This window comes from Centruroides sculpturatus, unplaced genomic scaffold (genome assembly GCF_000671375.1).
Source record: "Centruroides sculpturatus isolate CEXI.00-Female unplaced genomic scaffold, Cexi_2.0 scaffold484, whole genome shotgun sequence".
Lineage (NCBI taxonomy): Eukaryota > Metazoa > Arthropoda > Arachnida > Scorpiones > Buthidae > Centruroides > Centruroides sculpturatus.
The window spans coordinates 221,764-238,936 of record NW_019384726.1 but is presented as its reverse complement, the minus strand read 5'-3'; the positions used below and the strand labels follow the sequence as shown (position 1 = coordinate 238,936).

The window sequence follows — 17,173 nt, the reverse complement described above, 5'->3', positions numbered from 1 at the left end:
ATTCCAAATCACATCTTATGATAAAATATTTTTTTCTATCTTACTAAGTTGTGTGTACAACTACTTTGGAAAAGTTTCTTTATGGTTTATATTAATGAGTATAATTTTTAGGTGGAATATTCGATATTTATGACGACGAACAAGAATTGGCTTTCCGATATGCCATCGATCGCATCAATACCGATAACAGTATTCTTCCAAAATCAAGACTTTCACCTCAGATCAGAAGACTAAGCCAGCATGATAGTTTCCATGCTTCTAAAATAGGTAGGTGGTTGATGGTGTAGCCAATACCCTTCGTGTCGGATTAACAAATAATTTATTGACTATTCTTCTCTGCAGGAGTCTTTTCCTGTCAATAGGAACATGCCATCTCCTTTCTGAGATTTATTACCGCGAATCCGTTTAGACAAGATCAGTTATATCATTCCTTTATCCCTATTTACAGATATATATAGAAATTCCTTTGCGGTCACATTTTTCTGAATTCAATACTTTACATTATTTTTAATTAAATTAAAACAAAATTAATCTTAAATTATTTACATTAATTTCTTAATTTATTTTATTCAAATAAAAAAGGTATATTTTATGCTGCATTTTTATGGTAATTTGTTTTTAATTTTTTCTTGTATTTAAAAATTTGTAAATATAAATTTTATACATTTAAAAATATTACTAAAAACTAAGTATTATCAAAAAAATATATTTTTTAAAACTTTACATAACATAAAAGAAAAATTACATTAAATGCTTTAAAAATTTTTATACTGTAATTATAATTTGTTAGAAATTAAATCTACTTAAAGTAATAAAAATCATTATTACGATTTCTTTATTAAGAAAATTTCATTTAAATTATAAGAAAATTTAATATCAAAACAATTATTTGAACCATCTGTACATTAGTTAATAGGAAGTTGCTTTAAATAGCTTTAAACCAAAATTAATTTAATATGCAATAGAAATGAGGATTATCTGGCTAACTTGTTCCCATTAAAGTTAATCCTAGAATTTGTCTGAAGCAACTATGTTTAATACGATAAATTACTTTATCTTAAGGCGAATTGCTAACACTCTATCAACTATATAAATTAGAATTATATGATAAATTGTATTATCTTTATCTAAGTTTATTTTTCTTGCTATTAATACGCACAGTACTTAAAAATTATTATAATATATTTAAAAAATGAAAAAAAACATCTAATATTGAAATATTTATAAATTTATAAATAAAAATATTAATAATGAAAATAATATATTTTAGCACAATTCAACAATAAAAATTAGCTCATCAAATTCCATATTTTGATGATAATGTTTTATATATTTATAATTATTTTTAGAATATTATATTTTGTATTAAAATTTTATTTTAAACTAATTTAATTATTAATTTTTACGCGTATCGATTTAATGTTTCTATTCTGATAATTTATTTTTGAAACTTTGTTAAAATCAATGTTGTCAGTAATAACCAACATGTAACAGTTTCGGTGAAAGATAGGAATGGTTTACAGTAAAGGCTTTGAATCATAATTTAATAATACTCGATAATGGAATCTTCTTTCTATTGAAGTAAACACGATAAAATGATATTAAGGATAAATTCGTGATAGTGATATAAAGAAAGCAACATTTAAAAAATCGATTTGGTATTAATTTAATCTCTTTGTATAAAAATAAACGCTAATATTTTACAAAAAATAATAATAATTTGTTGATTTAAATGTAAAATTTTTAGTAGAAAATAATTTAGCTAAGAAAATCTATAAATTACATAAATATTTGTTTTGAAAGATTATGTATACCAATAATGATAATATTTTACAAAAATAAAAAAAGAAGCTTTCACTAAGTAAAACATGATCTAAGAGCTAGGAAAAATATTGATAAATGCATCATAGTAATATATACTTACACATGATTTATATACTAAATTAACCAAGATGTTTTTGGCTCGGATTATATTTACTTGTTGGATTCTTTGGACGGAGTTGAGTAATTTACCAACAAACCACTTCACACGATTGAAAACACGCTCCAACGTTTTCAGGTAGACGTGTAGTTTTCCACTTACCGAAACATTATTTACGCTAGAAAAAAAGACGTTTTTCGTTCACCACATGAGGTTTTTGGTTGTACTTTCGGTTGATTTCTTGTCGACAAAGAAAAAAAAAATAGTCTGTCTGTGATGCAGTTTTTTATGATACCAATGCAAACTTAGAAACGTGACCTCAGAAGACAACTCAGCAACTCTTCCTCCAGGAAGAGGGAATCGTTTTGTAATTTGATATATGAACTAACGCTATTCTGACCATCGGAACTAAAAGTTATTACGCGTTTATTTTTAATATTCTTTTTATTTTCAACTTTCTTCTATTATTTATCGCTTGGTTTATCATTTCTATGCATTGTTTGAATGGTCAGAAATGAATATTTTTTTTTATTTATAATAAAAATATGAAATCATACATAAAAATATAAAACAATATATTAAGGAATTTTGATATAAATTTTATTTGATTATTTCGTTTATTATTTTTTTGAATTCGATGTTACATTTATTTCTGAGAATATAAGTATCATATACGTAGTTTCTACTATTGAGTATTTTAAAACTATTATTAAAAATGCGTATGCATATGAATTATAGATTATATTTATATGTATTTTAACTTGAAATTTTAAGATTGTAAAGAATGCACAGTTTTAAAATAATTTGTATAATAATAAAATAATGGCATTAACTATTTATTATCTTCATAAGCAGTAAAGACCTATATAACAAATGAAAAACTTTAAAAACCAGAAAAAGTCTATGAACAATTGTATTTTCACTGACCAAGAAACATTCCTTTCACTTTTTTTATCTTATTGTTTTTATCGAATCTCTAAAAACTGGAATTCTTCTTACTCAGTATAAGGTTTAGTTTTACTTTTTGGCTTCAATTAAAACCAACCATGTCTAATTTTTTGCTTTATTAGTATTTTCCATTCTTCTATACTGTAAAATATACAATATGTAATTGTGCTAGTACTGATTATATCTACATTTTATAATATTGTAAATAAACTTTATAAAAGTATTTTTAATAACGTAATATAATATATATTAATAAATTAATATCAGCTCTTATTAAATAATATTCTGTGCGTAAGTGTATGCATGTATGTATATGAAATTAATATTATTAATGTTTTACTAGCATAAATTAATGTTTCAATCATTGAATAAGATGTTGTAATGGATTTATTATGTGATATGTCAAAATGTTACTTGTAATAATATAATACAATTGTATTATATTATTACAAGTAACATTTTGACATAACAGCAGTAGTTTCCATTGTCATGCCAACTACTGCTGTTATGTAATCTAATAATGCAGATATAAAATTTGATAAATTCTTACATTTCCTATCACGAGACTTAAATTAATGACATAATTTAATTCGCATTGATTCCTGTTTTTTAATAAAAATGTGTTTTTTAAAGTTTAAAGTACTTGTAATTAGAAATCAAATAGAACCGAGTCTAAGGAATATCTATTTTAAATTAAAAATGATTACAAAACATTTATTTTGTTTAAAAACCAAATCAAATTCGAGTTTTGCATGTTTTGCAAACATTCCAACTGGTTAATTAGATAGGATTTTGAAAAAAAACCATTTAGCTGTCTAAACAAATGAAGTATAGTATAAAAAGCATTGATTGAATTTGTTCAAGTGAGGATGTCATGAAAATGTTTTGCGACGTTTTTAGCTGCGTATTCGCCTGATGGAAGAAAACAGGCAATTCTTTTCTCCTTTAGGACAATTGAAGTGAACGAAAGATTGTGTTTCCAGTCTGTGAACTCTAGTTCTAGAACACGCAAAGCATCAGTAATTGGCCTTAATGAACGCTGTGCTGTCACGAAGAAAATCAAATCATTGACGTCACAACCCAAGCTGTTTGCTTTGCTCACTTCGAATTTTCTTCCAGACCTTTACTTACAATAATAAACGTGCTCCTATAACTCAAATTACGTCTAATTGCTTTTTATAGCTAACCAAACCAAAAAGTTATTGTTAATTAAACGCCTTACAACAAAATCGTTTACTTAATTAATTAATCACATTAATTTTAACACGACTTTTAGCTTTAAAAATTAAACTAATAAATACCTCGTTACATTAATTAAAATTCACTTAAGTTTTTAATGTAATTTATATATTTTTTTAAATAGTGTTTTTATATATCAATTTAATAACAGGCCTTTGCCTAATATGACTAATAAATATATTATTATTATTATTATATATCAATTTTGTATTAACATTATATATACATGCCAAATACCATATAATNTAAAAAATATTTACTTTAAGCCATGTTATAAAGCTAAATATTGTTTTTCTCTTGTTCTAATTTCAAAACATAATCGTTACACAAGTTTGGAACTGTTTTTTTGGCATCTGTTATACGACTTTGTTATGAAAAAGTGATAAATTGTATCTAAGAATCATTAATTTTTAATAATTATCATTTACAATTAAATCGAATGTTTTAAACGCTATTAAAATTTCAGTTTGTAAAATGAATTTCCATATCACATGTAGTAATTATCTGAAATATTTACATTTTCTAATTGTTTTTTTAATGAAGAAAGTTTTTAGCAATTCAATATACAAAATTTCAACTTTTAACGCTCTGCGAGTACATTAATTATCATTAAGGTTTACAACGTTCTTCATAAAATACTTAATACACATTGTAACACCCTTGAAATACCACTATTAATTATATTGCATTAGAGGAAGTTTGTTACAGAGAAAGGAAATGAATCATTCATAAATCCATTAAGGCACTTCATCATTATTTATTTTTGCATACTTTTATAACGATGCCAATGGATAAATTGATTTTCTTGTTTTATCATGTTTTTATTAATAGTTTATTTATAGTATTTAAACCTATATCCTCGTTATCTTCTTAATTACAGTAACGATTGTTCCATAGAATTAGATTAACGATTTTTTTTTATGTTCTTAATTAAAGATGCTTTACCAGATATGACTCGTTTTATATTTTTCTTGACGATGTAAAGCTGTCTTTTTTTTATTTTCTAAAAATAATCTACGAAATTCTATTATAAAAACAAATTGCAAATTATAAGTTTTGTTAATCGTTTAGAATTATGATTCCGCTTGATAAAGTTTATTGCTTTAATTTTTTAAAAGAATTTCGAAATTAATTATTGATTTTTTGTTTTAAATATGTTTTAGTAATTAATTTTAAATGTAGTTTTAATGGCGCAAGTAAATTCACCAAACAAACATTGAGAAATTCGAGTATTTTTCTTCTAATAGAAAAATAATTGCACGAAATATAAGAAAGGAAAGAGTATACATGATATAAGAAAATTCAAGAGCTTATATATAAAATTACTAAAGTGTCTGGTATATCTTAGTAACGATCCTGATAGTAGATATCAGAAGTTCATTATCAGTAGTTTTCTTTTTCTATTAGAAAAGGTAGATAGAATACAATAGAGGTCTTACGGGTTCTGAACTTACTTAATGCTTATAAAACACTAAATGGACTCAAAAGCTATATTGGAGATTTGATTTCGTCCCTAGGGCAGAATGAAAACGTTTTATGTGGATTTGTTACCTGAAATTTATTATTTTTCACACCGTAGGATAGTGATAGTAAATTAACTTTTATTTTATTTCGAATGCAGACTTAATAGAAATTCGATCTCTGTTGAATAAGACTACATCTCTGTTCAATAATATATTTAGGCTATATGTTACATTAGTAACACATCTATATGATATTATAATGTTTATATAACAATGATACAACGTTTAAAATATATATTATAAGTTTATTTTATAGCAAACTGTTAGAATTATACGATTCTTAATTGCATGACATTATATCATTATATTGGAAGTACATTATAATTTTATATTGTTTATTGTGACATCGTCACAATACTGGACACAATATTCTCAATCGTTTTAGCGGAGGTCTTGTCCCTGTACTATACATCATACTTTTTCTGTTAGCAATAGAGTCGTGTCAGCTGTCTAACTCCGTTCAGAGGAAACTTTTGAATAAAAGTAACGTGACTCATGGACTCAAAGGATCAAATTTTAGAACTAGAAAAGAAATTCTTTAGATTGATCTTTATATTTTAATTATTCAGTACGATTAAAATTTATATATCACTTTATGAATTAAAAAACTAAATTTCAAATGTTCATAAAACTATTTTTATTAAATTCAATTTGATTCAGATATATTTATAATTAAATTACATTCGAAAATATTATCTAAAATAATAAATTTTAAACCAGATATCAACTTGCAATCTTTTTCAATTTACTTATAAGCATTAACCAAAGGAGAAAGTTTATCCGGTAATATAAAAAGTTATATGACTTGTATGTTTTTCTAGTTGACTAAAGATTCTTTTTGAAGATCCTCCATAAATTCTGCTCCGATGATCAACTTAATCTTCAACATATTCAAAACTACTCATTTGAATATATCTCAATAGCTTTATTATAGTATTTCTACTTCAAACTTTACCGCTTGCTATTACTAAAAAATTACAATATCAAATACATTTTCCCCCTTTCATACCACTTTTAAAAGTTCGTGTATATAAAAAAAACTTGAACTTTATGATATTAAAGATTAAATAATCATTTCTACTCAAGATGTGTAATTAAATTCATATTTTAATTTTTAATTTTTGAAGAATATAAATTAAAATAGTTAGCTTCAACAATTCACAAGCTTAAATTAATTAATATACATTGTAAATGATTATTTTAAAGTTTGTTTATCTGTAATAATTGTAATTTATCTTTTAAAGTTTTATAATTAAATTTATGGAATTTATTTGTAATAAAAAAATAAACAAATTTTTATTTTCTTTTAATAATGATAAAATATTAATTACTTTTACAATAATGTATAATTTTAACCATAATAGAATATTAATAATTAATATGCTAATTTAATTATTTCACTAGAAATTTTACGTTTCACTGCATTTAAATGACACAAAGTAGAATTTTGATGTATTTTTTATTTCCTATTAAAATTCAATTTTTTTCATTCAAATCTAAAATAAGAAAAAATGATTCGAATTTATAAACTGACCTCTTTAGCATAAAATTCAAAGAATTATCTTTAAAGAAAATAAGAAATTTCAAACATAAAGATATCGTTATTGGAAGGAATTCAAATATCAGATGTATAAAAAAATTGTTTAAATAATGTATATTTGTATCACTTTCTCCCACTTTTAACTTTTTTCGTCACTTGTATAAAATCGTTTAAAAGCAACGTTATAGTTTTAAATCCTGAGATTACCATTCTAAGACCTAAGTTTATATATTTGTTAATTAATTGTGCTTAGTTTAAAACTGTATACGATTTTCTTTCTATTAAATTTCGAATAGTTTTTGAATTCCCTAATATTTTATCAAGATTAATTAATATGCGATAGAAAAATCCATCAATTAACTTCTAAACTGAATAAAACTATTAAAAAATAGCAAAAAAAAATTCACATTCTTCAGATAAATCAATAAATTCATAATGAACATAATTTATTAATGCCAATTATTATAGCTGAAATAATTACAGTAAAGGAAATTTAATAGAATTTTTGGAAATTTAATAACATGTGAATCTTTTTGAGAAGAGTATGACGTTATTTTTCTCACCCTTCTCTTAAATTGGATGCGAAGAGAGCGGTGTTCCACAATTTTCTTCATATCTAGTTGCCAATTTTTCATTTTCTAAACTTCGGGGGAAAATATTTCATAAATGACTTTTTATTCTTGGTTAAAGTAATAAATTATAAATTTTCGTTTTTCGACACGCATAATATTAAATGACAGCAGCTGTTAAAATATTTTTAAAATAAAAATTGAAATGTCGATTCAATACTTCTCATTTCTAATATGAATTTGTATAAAAACTTTCTAGTTCAGTAGACTGTTACGTACTATTAGCTAATTTTTTCTTAAGAAAAAAAGGAAAATTATATATACTTATCGTCAATAAATTAAAATCATTTATTATTAACTAAAAAGTGCAGCTTTTGGGATAGAAGATTAAAGAAAAATTTTTTTCTGACGAAAAATTGACATTATTTTCTATGAATTTTATATTCTTGTATAGTAAAAAAACAATAGAAAAATTTTGAAAGCACTCCAGTATGCTTGGTTGGATGAATGTCTCGGAACATGACCCACATAAAAATCCAACATTTTTATAAGTTACCAGACGTTGGAAATTCATTGTTTATGGGCTTGCGGTCAAAGGAACAAAACTTTCATTTCTTTTAATTTAATAGTGTTATTCGATATTAAAGCATCTTTATTTGATTATATTTAATATTTTTTTCCTATATTTATGCTCAATATGCTAAAAAAATTACTTTTACATTTTAATGCTAAAAATAAATCTTTTATATATTAATAATATCAAAGACGATGTTTAAATTACGTAAAGAGATACAGGAATTTAACTGATTTTCTTTTCTATTTTTTCATACTTTCTTTTGGTCAGGCAAATAAATGAGACTTTTGAATTTTAAACATTAAGTACAGTATAAACAGACAGAAAGAAATACTAAGGGCCGAAGTTTTCTCTTTTGAATTTCAAAACAAATTTGAAGCAGTTTTGAAATTCAAAATTGTTTCTAGAAATAAACATACATTTCAATAGGGAAATGCAAAAATACTTTTGTCTATATTAAAATAAAACAACAAAAAATTAAATATTTCCTTTCCAAGGAAAAAAGGGTACATATTGGAAAACATATTTAATAAATTTATAAACTTTCATACAGACTTCATCTATCAGGAAATACGTTAAGGACTATTTCCTTGAAATATACGAAGTAAAACAAAAGAATTATCTAGTATTTAAGGCTGCTTTCTTGTTGACTAAATACTGTATATCAATGCTTAAATTATACATTTGTAAAATTGTAACAATTAAATAAGCTTTAGTTAGAGAATACATTTTATTATATACATATATATATATATTAATTTGAAAGTTTGCTTACAATTAAGATTTTATATTCCTTTTATTTTATTTTAGTTTACTATTGAAAGAAGAATATAAATAAACTTAAATCAATACAATTGCGATGTGATTACAGTGATTTCCCTAGAAATTTGTATTGATGAATTTTATGCTTGTACCCTTGGCAACTAGTGAAATATAAGCGTTATATATCACTTACTCCAGACAATTTGAGCAATCATAGGTGTGACGATTAACTTGCTACATTTGCTAACACTTAGGCTAATGGAGACAGTGATGATGAACAACAATTAGGAAGATAATCAACGAAACAGTCACTCTTGAGGGAATACAGCCTAATCTAGTGTAATTCTATCATTTATTCACAAATGAGTTGTAAATAAACTACATTATCCTGTCGAAAATAACAATTTTGGTTTATATATTTTATATGGGATGCATAGTTAATATTTCACATTCTCTCAATGAAATTTGCTAAACATAACTCAAACACGCATCCAAGTAATTTATACAATTAAATCCTTTCGCATAACATTTGCTAGTTATCCGAGTTTAGTTAATGAATTAAAATTAACGCTTAAATGTGCACACATCTGAGATTTTACAAAATTAAATTTAAGTATAAGAATATAATATGTTATTTTATGCCAAAAATTGTGTTGTTTTACATCTGGATTGTAAAAATTTTATATAATTAACAAAGTTTTAATTGTTAATATAGTATCAAGTTACCGTAAAACAAAAAGAAAGCAAGCTTCATTAACTGTTTACAAAATAACTTATTATATTTAACATCATTATTATTAATATACTAGAGTTGAAATATTAATAACTTGAGCTAAGGAGAATTTAAATACCATTCTTAATTTCTTTAATTGAAATTTATTCGTTAATATCACGTTAGCCTTTAAATTAATTTGAAAATAATTTGTGCAACTATAACTTTTTTGTTTTATAAGACATTATAAAATAGAATAACTAATCATATTTTAAAATTTGATTTAATCTTGAATAAGAACTAATCACTTTTCACCCAATTAAATTTATTATTATTAAGAGTACAACTTTATTTTGGAAGCATTTAACGATTTAACGTCAAGGATCATGTTGTGTTTTATATGTAAGTGAAAAAAGTGTTTAAAATTACTCAGTTGTCATGACTTTGTTATAGGTGATCGTTAGTTTTTGTCTTTTTCGCTTTTATGATTGGGAAAACGATGCCAAAGAAGAATTCCAATTTCTTTTTCTTTCTCTCTTGGGTCTTTGATCTTGGTGTTTTTATCACATGCATCCTATTTGCAATCATTAGTAGAAGACTAGCAGATTTTATCTTCCTGAAATGTCGCCATTGTGTCTCACATCATGGTAACATCTGGGAGTGTTCCTGATTTTTTTATATATTCTTAAGGTATAAAACAAAGGACCAGAAAACTGAATTATTAAATGTAACAGAATTTTATAATAAATTCGAAAACAACAAATTTTTCATTATATTCACATTACTTATTGTCTTCTTGTTACGAAAGTAATGAATAATTTTTTAGTTGAAATTCAGTATTCGAAATGAAATTCAAAACTGGAAGTTACTAAAATTAATTTGGAGCGTAAATTTTATTGTTTCTTTCTATCAAGATCCATAACAATGAAGATATATTCATTTATCTACGATATTATTGTATATTGAGATATTGAACATGATTAAATATATTAATATTTAAATCGAAATAATTTAAATCATTGAAAAAATGTATCATTTTATTGAATTGCTAGACTTTCTTTTTTATATGCAAAGTCAGATATTTTTCAATCTTATGCATTCAGAATATATTCAAAATTAATAATAATAAAAGAAAAATATAATTACATGCATATAACATGACCTATTCTTTTAAAGTCCGCTGTATCTATACAAAAATACAAACATAATAAATATTAAATTCAAAAATATTTACTTTAAGCCATGTTATAAAGCTAAATATTGTTTTTCTCTTGTTCTAATTTCAAAACATAATCGTTACACAAGTTTGGAACTGTTTTTTTGGCATCTGTTATACGACTTTGTTATGAAAAAGTGATAAATTGTATCTAAGAATCATTAATTTTTAATAATTATCATTTACAATTAAATCGAATGTTTTAAACGCTATTAAAATTTCAGTTTGTAAAATGAATTTCCATATCACATGTAGTAATTATCTGAAATATTTACATTTTCTAATTGTTTTTTTAATGAAGAAAGTTTTTAGCAATTCAATATACAAAATTTCAACTTTTAACGCTCTGCGAGTACATTAATTATCATTAAGGTTTACAACGTTCTTCATAAAATACTTAATACACATTGTAACACCCTTGAAATACCACTATTAATTATATTGCATTAGAGGAAGTTTGTTACAGAGAAAGGAAATGAATCATTCATAAATCCATTAAGGCACTTCATCATTATTTATTTTTGCATACTTTTATAACGATGCCAATGGATAAATTGATTTTCTTGTTTTATCATGTTTTTATTAATAGTTTATTTATAGTATTTAAACCTATATCCTCGTTATCTTCTTAATTACAGTAACGATTGTTCCATAGAATTAGATTAACGATTTTTTTTTATGTTCTTAATTAAAGATGCTTTACCAGATATGACTCGTTTTATATTTTTCTTGACGATGTAAAGCTGTCTTTTTTTTATTTTCTAAAAATAATCTACGAAATTCTATTATAAAAACAAATTGCAAATTATAAGTTTTGTTAATCGTTTAGAATTATGATTCCGCTTGATAAAGTTTATTGCTTTAATTTTTTAAAAGAATTTCGAAATTAATTATTGATTTTTTGTTTTAAATATGTTTTAGTAATTAATTTTAAATGTAGTTTTAATGGCGCAAGTAAATTCACCAAACAAACATTGAGAAATTCGAGTATTTTTCTTCTAATAGAAAAATAATTGCACGAAATATAAGAAAGGAAAGAGTATACATGATATAAGAAAATTCAAGAGCTTATATATAAAATTACTAAAGTGTCTGGTATATCTTAGTAACGATCCTGATAGTAGATATCAGAAGTTCATTATCAGTAGTTTTCTTTTTCTATTAGAAAAGGTAGATAGAATACAATAGAGGTCTTACGGGTTCTGAACTTACTTAATGCTTATAAAACACTAAATGGACTCAAAAGCTATATTGGAGATTTGATTTCGTCCCTAGGGCAGAATGAAAACGTTTTATGTGGATTTGTTACCTGAAATTTATTATTTTTCACACCGTAGGATAGTGATAGTAAATTAACTTTTATTTTATTTCGAATGCAGACTTAATAGAAATTCGATCTCTGTTGAATAAGACTACATCTCTGTTCAATAATATATTTAGGCTATATGTTACATTAGTAACACATCTATATGATATTATAATGTTTATATAACAATGATACAACGTTTAAAATATATATTATAAGTTTATTTTATAGCAAACTGTTAGAATTATACGATTCTTAATTGCATGACATTATATCATTATATTGGAAGTACATTATAATTTTATATTGTTTATTGTGACATCGTCACAATACTGGACACAATATTCTCAATCGTTTTAGCGGAGGTCTTGTCCCTGTACTATACATCATACTTTTTCTGTTAGCAATAGAGTCGTATCAGCTGTCTAACTCCGTTCAGAGGAAACTTTTGAATAAAAGTAACGTGACTCATGGACCAGTCCAGAAATTCTTATATAGTTAATCTGGGCCTACTGCCGCAATGATTTCCATATCTTATCTCAATTTTCATCTACCTAAACCTTTCTCAAAACTAAGAAAGGACACTCAGACATACACAGACGAACAACCGTCGGAATTTATAGGTCTACAATATTTTCAAATTGTAGCTTAATAATTTTTCTATAAACTAATACATACCTCCCACATAGTTTATACAATCTGTTGCCAAAATTTAAACACTTTATTATCACATAAAAGCAATTAATGTAGTATTTACAAGATTTTTTTATTTAAACAAGTGATATAAAGTCTTTCAGGCGTTAAGGTTAGCATATTCGATCACATGCGGGCCATCACAACCTGTCTAAGGAGGATCACTTTTCAAATATTAATAGTAGAACAGTATTAATTAGTAGTCGTCGACTGTCCCCTCTTCCAGGAGGAGGTGAACGACTACTTTTGGTCGAATTACTTCAAACCCCTTCTGCAACATCTCTTTCTATCGGACCAGCAGATGGTGGCATTCGAGTAATAAAATTACATAATACAAAGTTACCGGCCAGCACAAAATATGTTTTCAATGGTTTTCGAGGGTGCCGAGATTTTGATTAGTTGGCAGATTACTGCTTGATATTCGGCTGCGAATGGTGCAGTTTTCTTAAAGTTAACGTTAGGAAAAAATTATGATATCTAAAAAATTTTAAGATATCACATTTTACAATTAGTATCTACTTAACTAAGGAAATTGTGCCATTTTGTACTATTCGAGTATCGTAATAAACATGACAATGGTAGGCTAAAATAATCAAACTTTTTATATGATTTTCATTTTAATATTTGTTATATCATAGTATTTGATTTTTATAACTGCAAAGGTTATCTTACGTACGGGTTAGCACGCCGAATGACCGACCTAACACATTTTAAAAATTTTTTATTCCTATACTGTACACAATTTAAAGAAATTTTGCTATCGGGAAAAGTATGATGTACACAGACAAGACCACCACTAAAAGAATTGAAAACATTGTGACGATATCACAATAAATAATCGTTCTGTAGAATTAATTTGGTTTATTTGGTTACGACAACGCGAAACGTGAGCGATCTGCCGAGAGGAATGCATCCCGGGAAGACTTTTGAGAAGCTGGACCCTATTTAGGTGACTAACGTGAAGAAAGTCCGAAAAATTCTACATCGCCATGCCCGAACCCTCGACTTACTATCAGTATTTAATGGTTTTGTTCACTCTGCTATTGGTGAGTACTTACTAGAATTAAAAAAAATGTTAGCTATGTCACTTGGTGTGATAAACCCTTACGTAAGATAACATTTGTAAGTATAAATCAAATACAGTACTATATAATATAATAGAAGCGTTAGAAGTACGAAACAATCTAATAATCTTAATATTTACTGTTATTTTTTGCCTGAGCAACGCCGGGCTCATCTGCTAGTATTTTATATATTATTAATTGGACTCAATTGTTGTATGAACCTACATAAATGAATTAATTTTGAAAATTACAGTTTTTTAATTAAAAAAAAGTACATTAATTATTATAGAAATATATTTTTTAATTTGTTTAAATTTTGTTGATATGATTTAATTTGTAGTTTCTAATGCTTTACCAGATATGACTCGTTTTATATTTTTNCAGCAGCTGTTAAAATATTTTTAAAATAAAAATTGAAATGTCGATTCAATACTTCTCATTTCTAATATGAATTTGTATAAAAACTTTCTAGTTCAGTAGACTGTTACGTACTATTAGCTAATTTTTTCTTAAGAAAAAAAGGAAAATTATATATACTTATCGTCAATAAATTAAAATCATTTATTATTAACTAAAAAGTGCAGCTTTTGGGATAGAAGATTAAAGAAAAATTTTTTTCTGACGAAAAATTGACATTATTTTCTATGAATTTTATATTCTTGTATAGTAAAAAAACAATAGAAAAATTTTGAAAGCACTCCAGTATGCTTGGTTGGATGAATGTCTCGGAACATGACCCACATAAAAATCCAACATTTTTATAAGTTACCAGACGTTGGAAATTCATTGTTTATGGGCTTGCGGTCAAAGGAACAAAACTTTCATTTCTTTTAATTTAATAGTGTTATTCGATATTAAAGCATCTTTATTTGATTATATTTAATATTTTTTTCCTATATTTATGCTCAATATGCTAAAAAAATTACTTTTACATTTTAATGCTAAAAATAAATCTTTTATATATTAATAATATCAAAGACGATGTTTAAATTACGTAAAGAGATACAGGAATTTAACTGATTTCCTTTTCTATTTTTTCATACTTTCTTTTGGTCAGGCAAATAAATGAGACTTTTGAATTTTAAACATTAAGTACAGTATAAACAGACAGAAAGAAATACTAAGGGCCGAAGTTTTCTCTTTTGAATTTCAAAACAAATTTGAAGCAGTTTTGAAATTCAAAATTGTTTCTAGAAATAAACATACATTTCAATAGGGAAATGCAAAAATACTTTTGTCTATATTAAAATAAAACAACAAAAAATTAAATATTTCCTTTCCAAGGAAAAAAGGGTACATATTGGAAAACATATTTAATAAATTTATAAACTTTCATACAGACTTCATCTATCAGGAAATACGTTAAGGACTATTTCCTTGAAATATACGAAGTAAAACAAAAGAATTATCTAGTATTTAAGGCTGGTTTCTTGTTGACTAAATACTGTATATCAATGCTTAAATTATACATTTGTAAAATTGTAACAATTAAATAAGCTTTAGTTAGAGAATACATTTTATTATATACATATATATATATATTTACCACAAGTTTCGCTCTGCACACATACCACGATACACTTGATTAGGTGAAATGATAGGGAAGGCCACATCCGATCCATCACCGTATCACTATTGTTGGTGACAGAAGGAAAAAGTGTTTTATCGTCTTTACCTATTTCTAAATAACACTCGATCTATAAAGACGTTCAATCAACGACTACTTTCTTGCCTTCAGAGCATTGTAACTTGTGTGCATCTCTGCGACCTGAAGCAGACCAATCAATGAGATTGTTCCTACAAAGATTTGGAACATCGCAATCCAACCCCAGTCGATTTCTAATATCCTACCGAAAAAAAATACACTTTTCCATTTTCTGCATTGATTTTAAAATATAAATTTGTTTTCTGAACTTGTTTCGATTTGAAATTTATTTTTAATTTCTTTACTTCAAACAGAAAATTGCATTTCGCGACTCAATTAATTTCTTGTATGCTAAAAATATTGTAAAAATCATAACAATAAATAAATAAATAAATAAATAAAATTAATTATAAAATAAAAGTTTAATATATTTTTTGTTTTATTAAAAAATAAATATTAAAGTTAAATAACAATTTTTGATTTTTAAATCATGAGAGATTTAAAGAAGGATGTTTTATTATATCTGTACATGCTTTATTGGAACTATAAACAATGTAGTAGACTTCAATCTCTTGAGACGTTAAAGTTTTTATTTACTTTAATCGCTTAGAAACATATTTTACTTTGCTTTAATATTTTAAAAGTCAAACATTTTGGAAAAGAAAGTATTATAATGTTATACTTGACTGATTATTTTATAATCTATTACGTTTAAAATTAACATAGCCTTATAGTAAATAGAGATAATTTTTATACCTTAAAAAAAATTTTTTTAATAAAGTATATTAACCTACAGAATACATTCTTATTGGATTACATTAAAATGTTCAGATTCTGGTTTATAAATCATTTCTGAAAAATACAACACTTTTAATATACGATAGAACCCCGATTATCCGAGATAATGCGGCCGATTCAATGTCAAATAACCGAAATCTCGGATAAAACAGATGGCCACGGACATTTTGGATTAAAAATTACGAATATAAAAGATTTATATGGTGTATTATTTTTAAACCTTAGTGAATTTAATCATATTGCTAATGCATACAATAGTTTTAAGAATAAAAATATGTATTTTATACTTACATTTTAGTATGAATAATTTATCACATAGTGAAGTTAAACGCTAAAAGGTAACAGAAAGAAACTATTTGTAGTACATGTCGTTTTAAACCTGTTATGAATATATTTATAAGAAAACTATCGTATTCAGTTAGAGGATTGCCCGGGATAATGCAGAACCTCGATTAATCGGTGTTTTACTATATTTTTAAACTTTTTTAAGGCAAAGAATACATTAATATAATAAAAAAAATTTTAAAAATTAATTGCTTTATCACAATTTAAACCTGCATAGATCTATACTATAATATTGATTTATTCAGAAATAGGTAATAAATAAAACAATAAAATAAATTTATAAATAGTTCTATATTTTCTACATTTTAACTGAAGTAA

General features: G+C 25.0%; 1 protein-coding gene across 1 annotated transcript in view; it reads left to right on the top strand.

The window, feature by feature from the left end:
- The window catches only part of LOC111628129 (glutamate receptor ionotropic, kainate 2-like), a 75,388-nt gene that overhangs the window by 24,788 nt on the left and 33,427 nt on the right, over positions 1 to 17,173 (top strand). Inside the window, exon 2 of the mRNA XM_023371854.1 lies at positions 112 to 267. Within this exon, the coding sequence (XP_023227622.1) occupies positions 112 to 267 (156 nt within the window). The remainder of the gene's footprint in view (positions 1 to 111; positions 268 to 17,173) is intronic.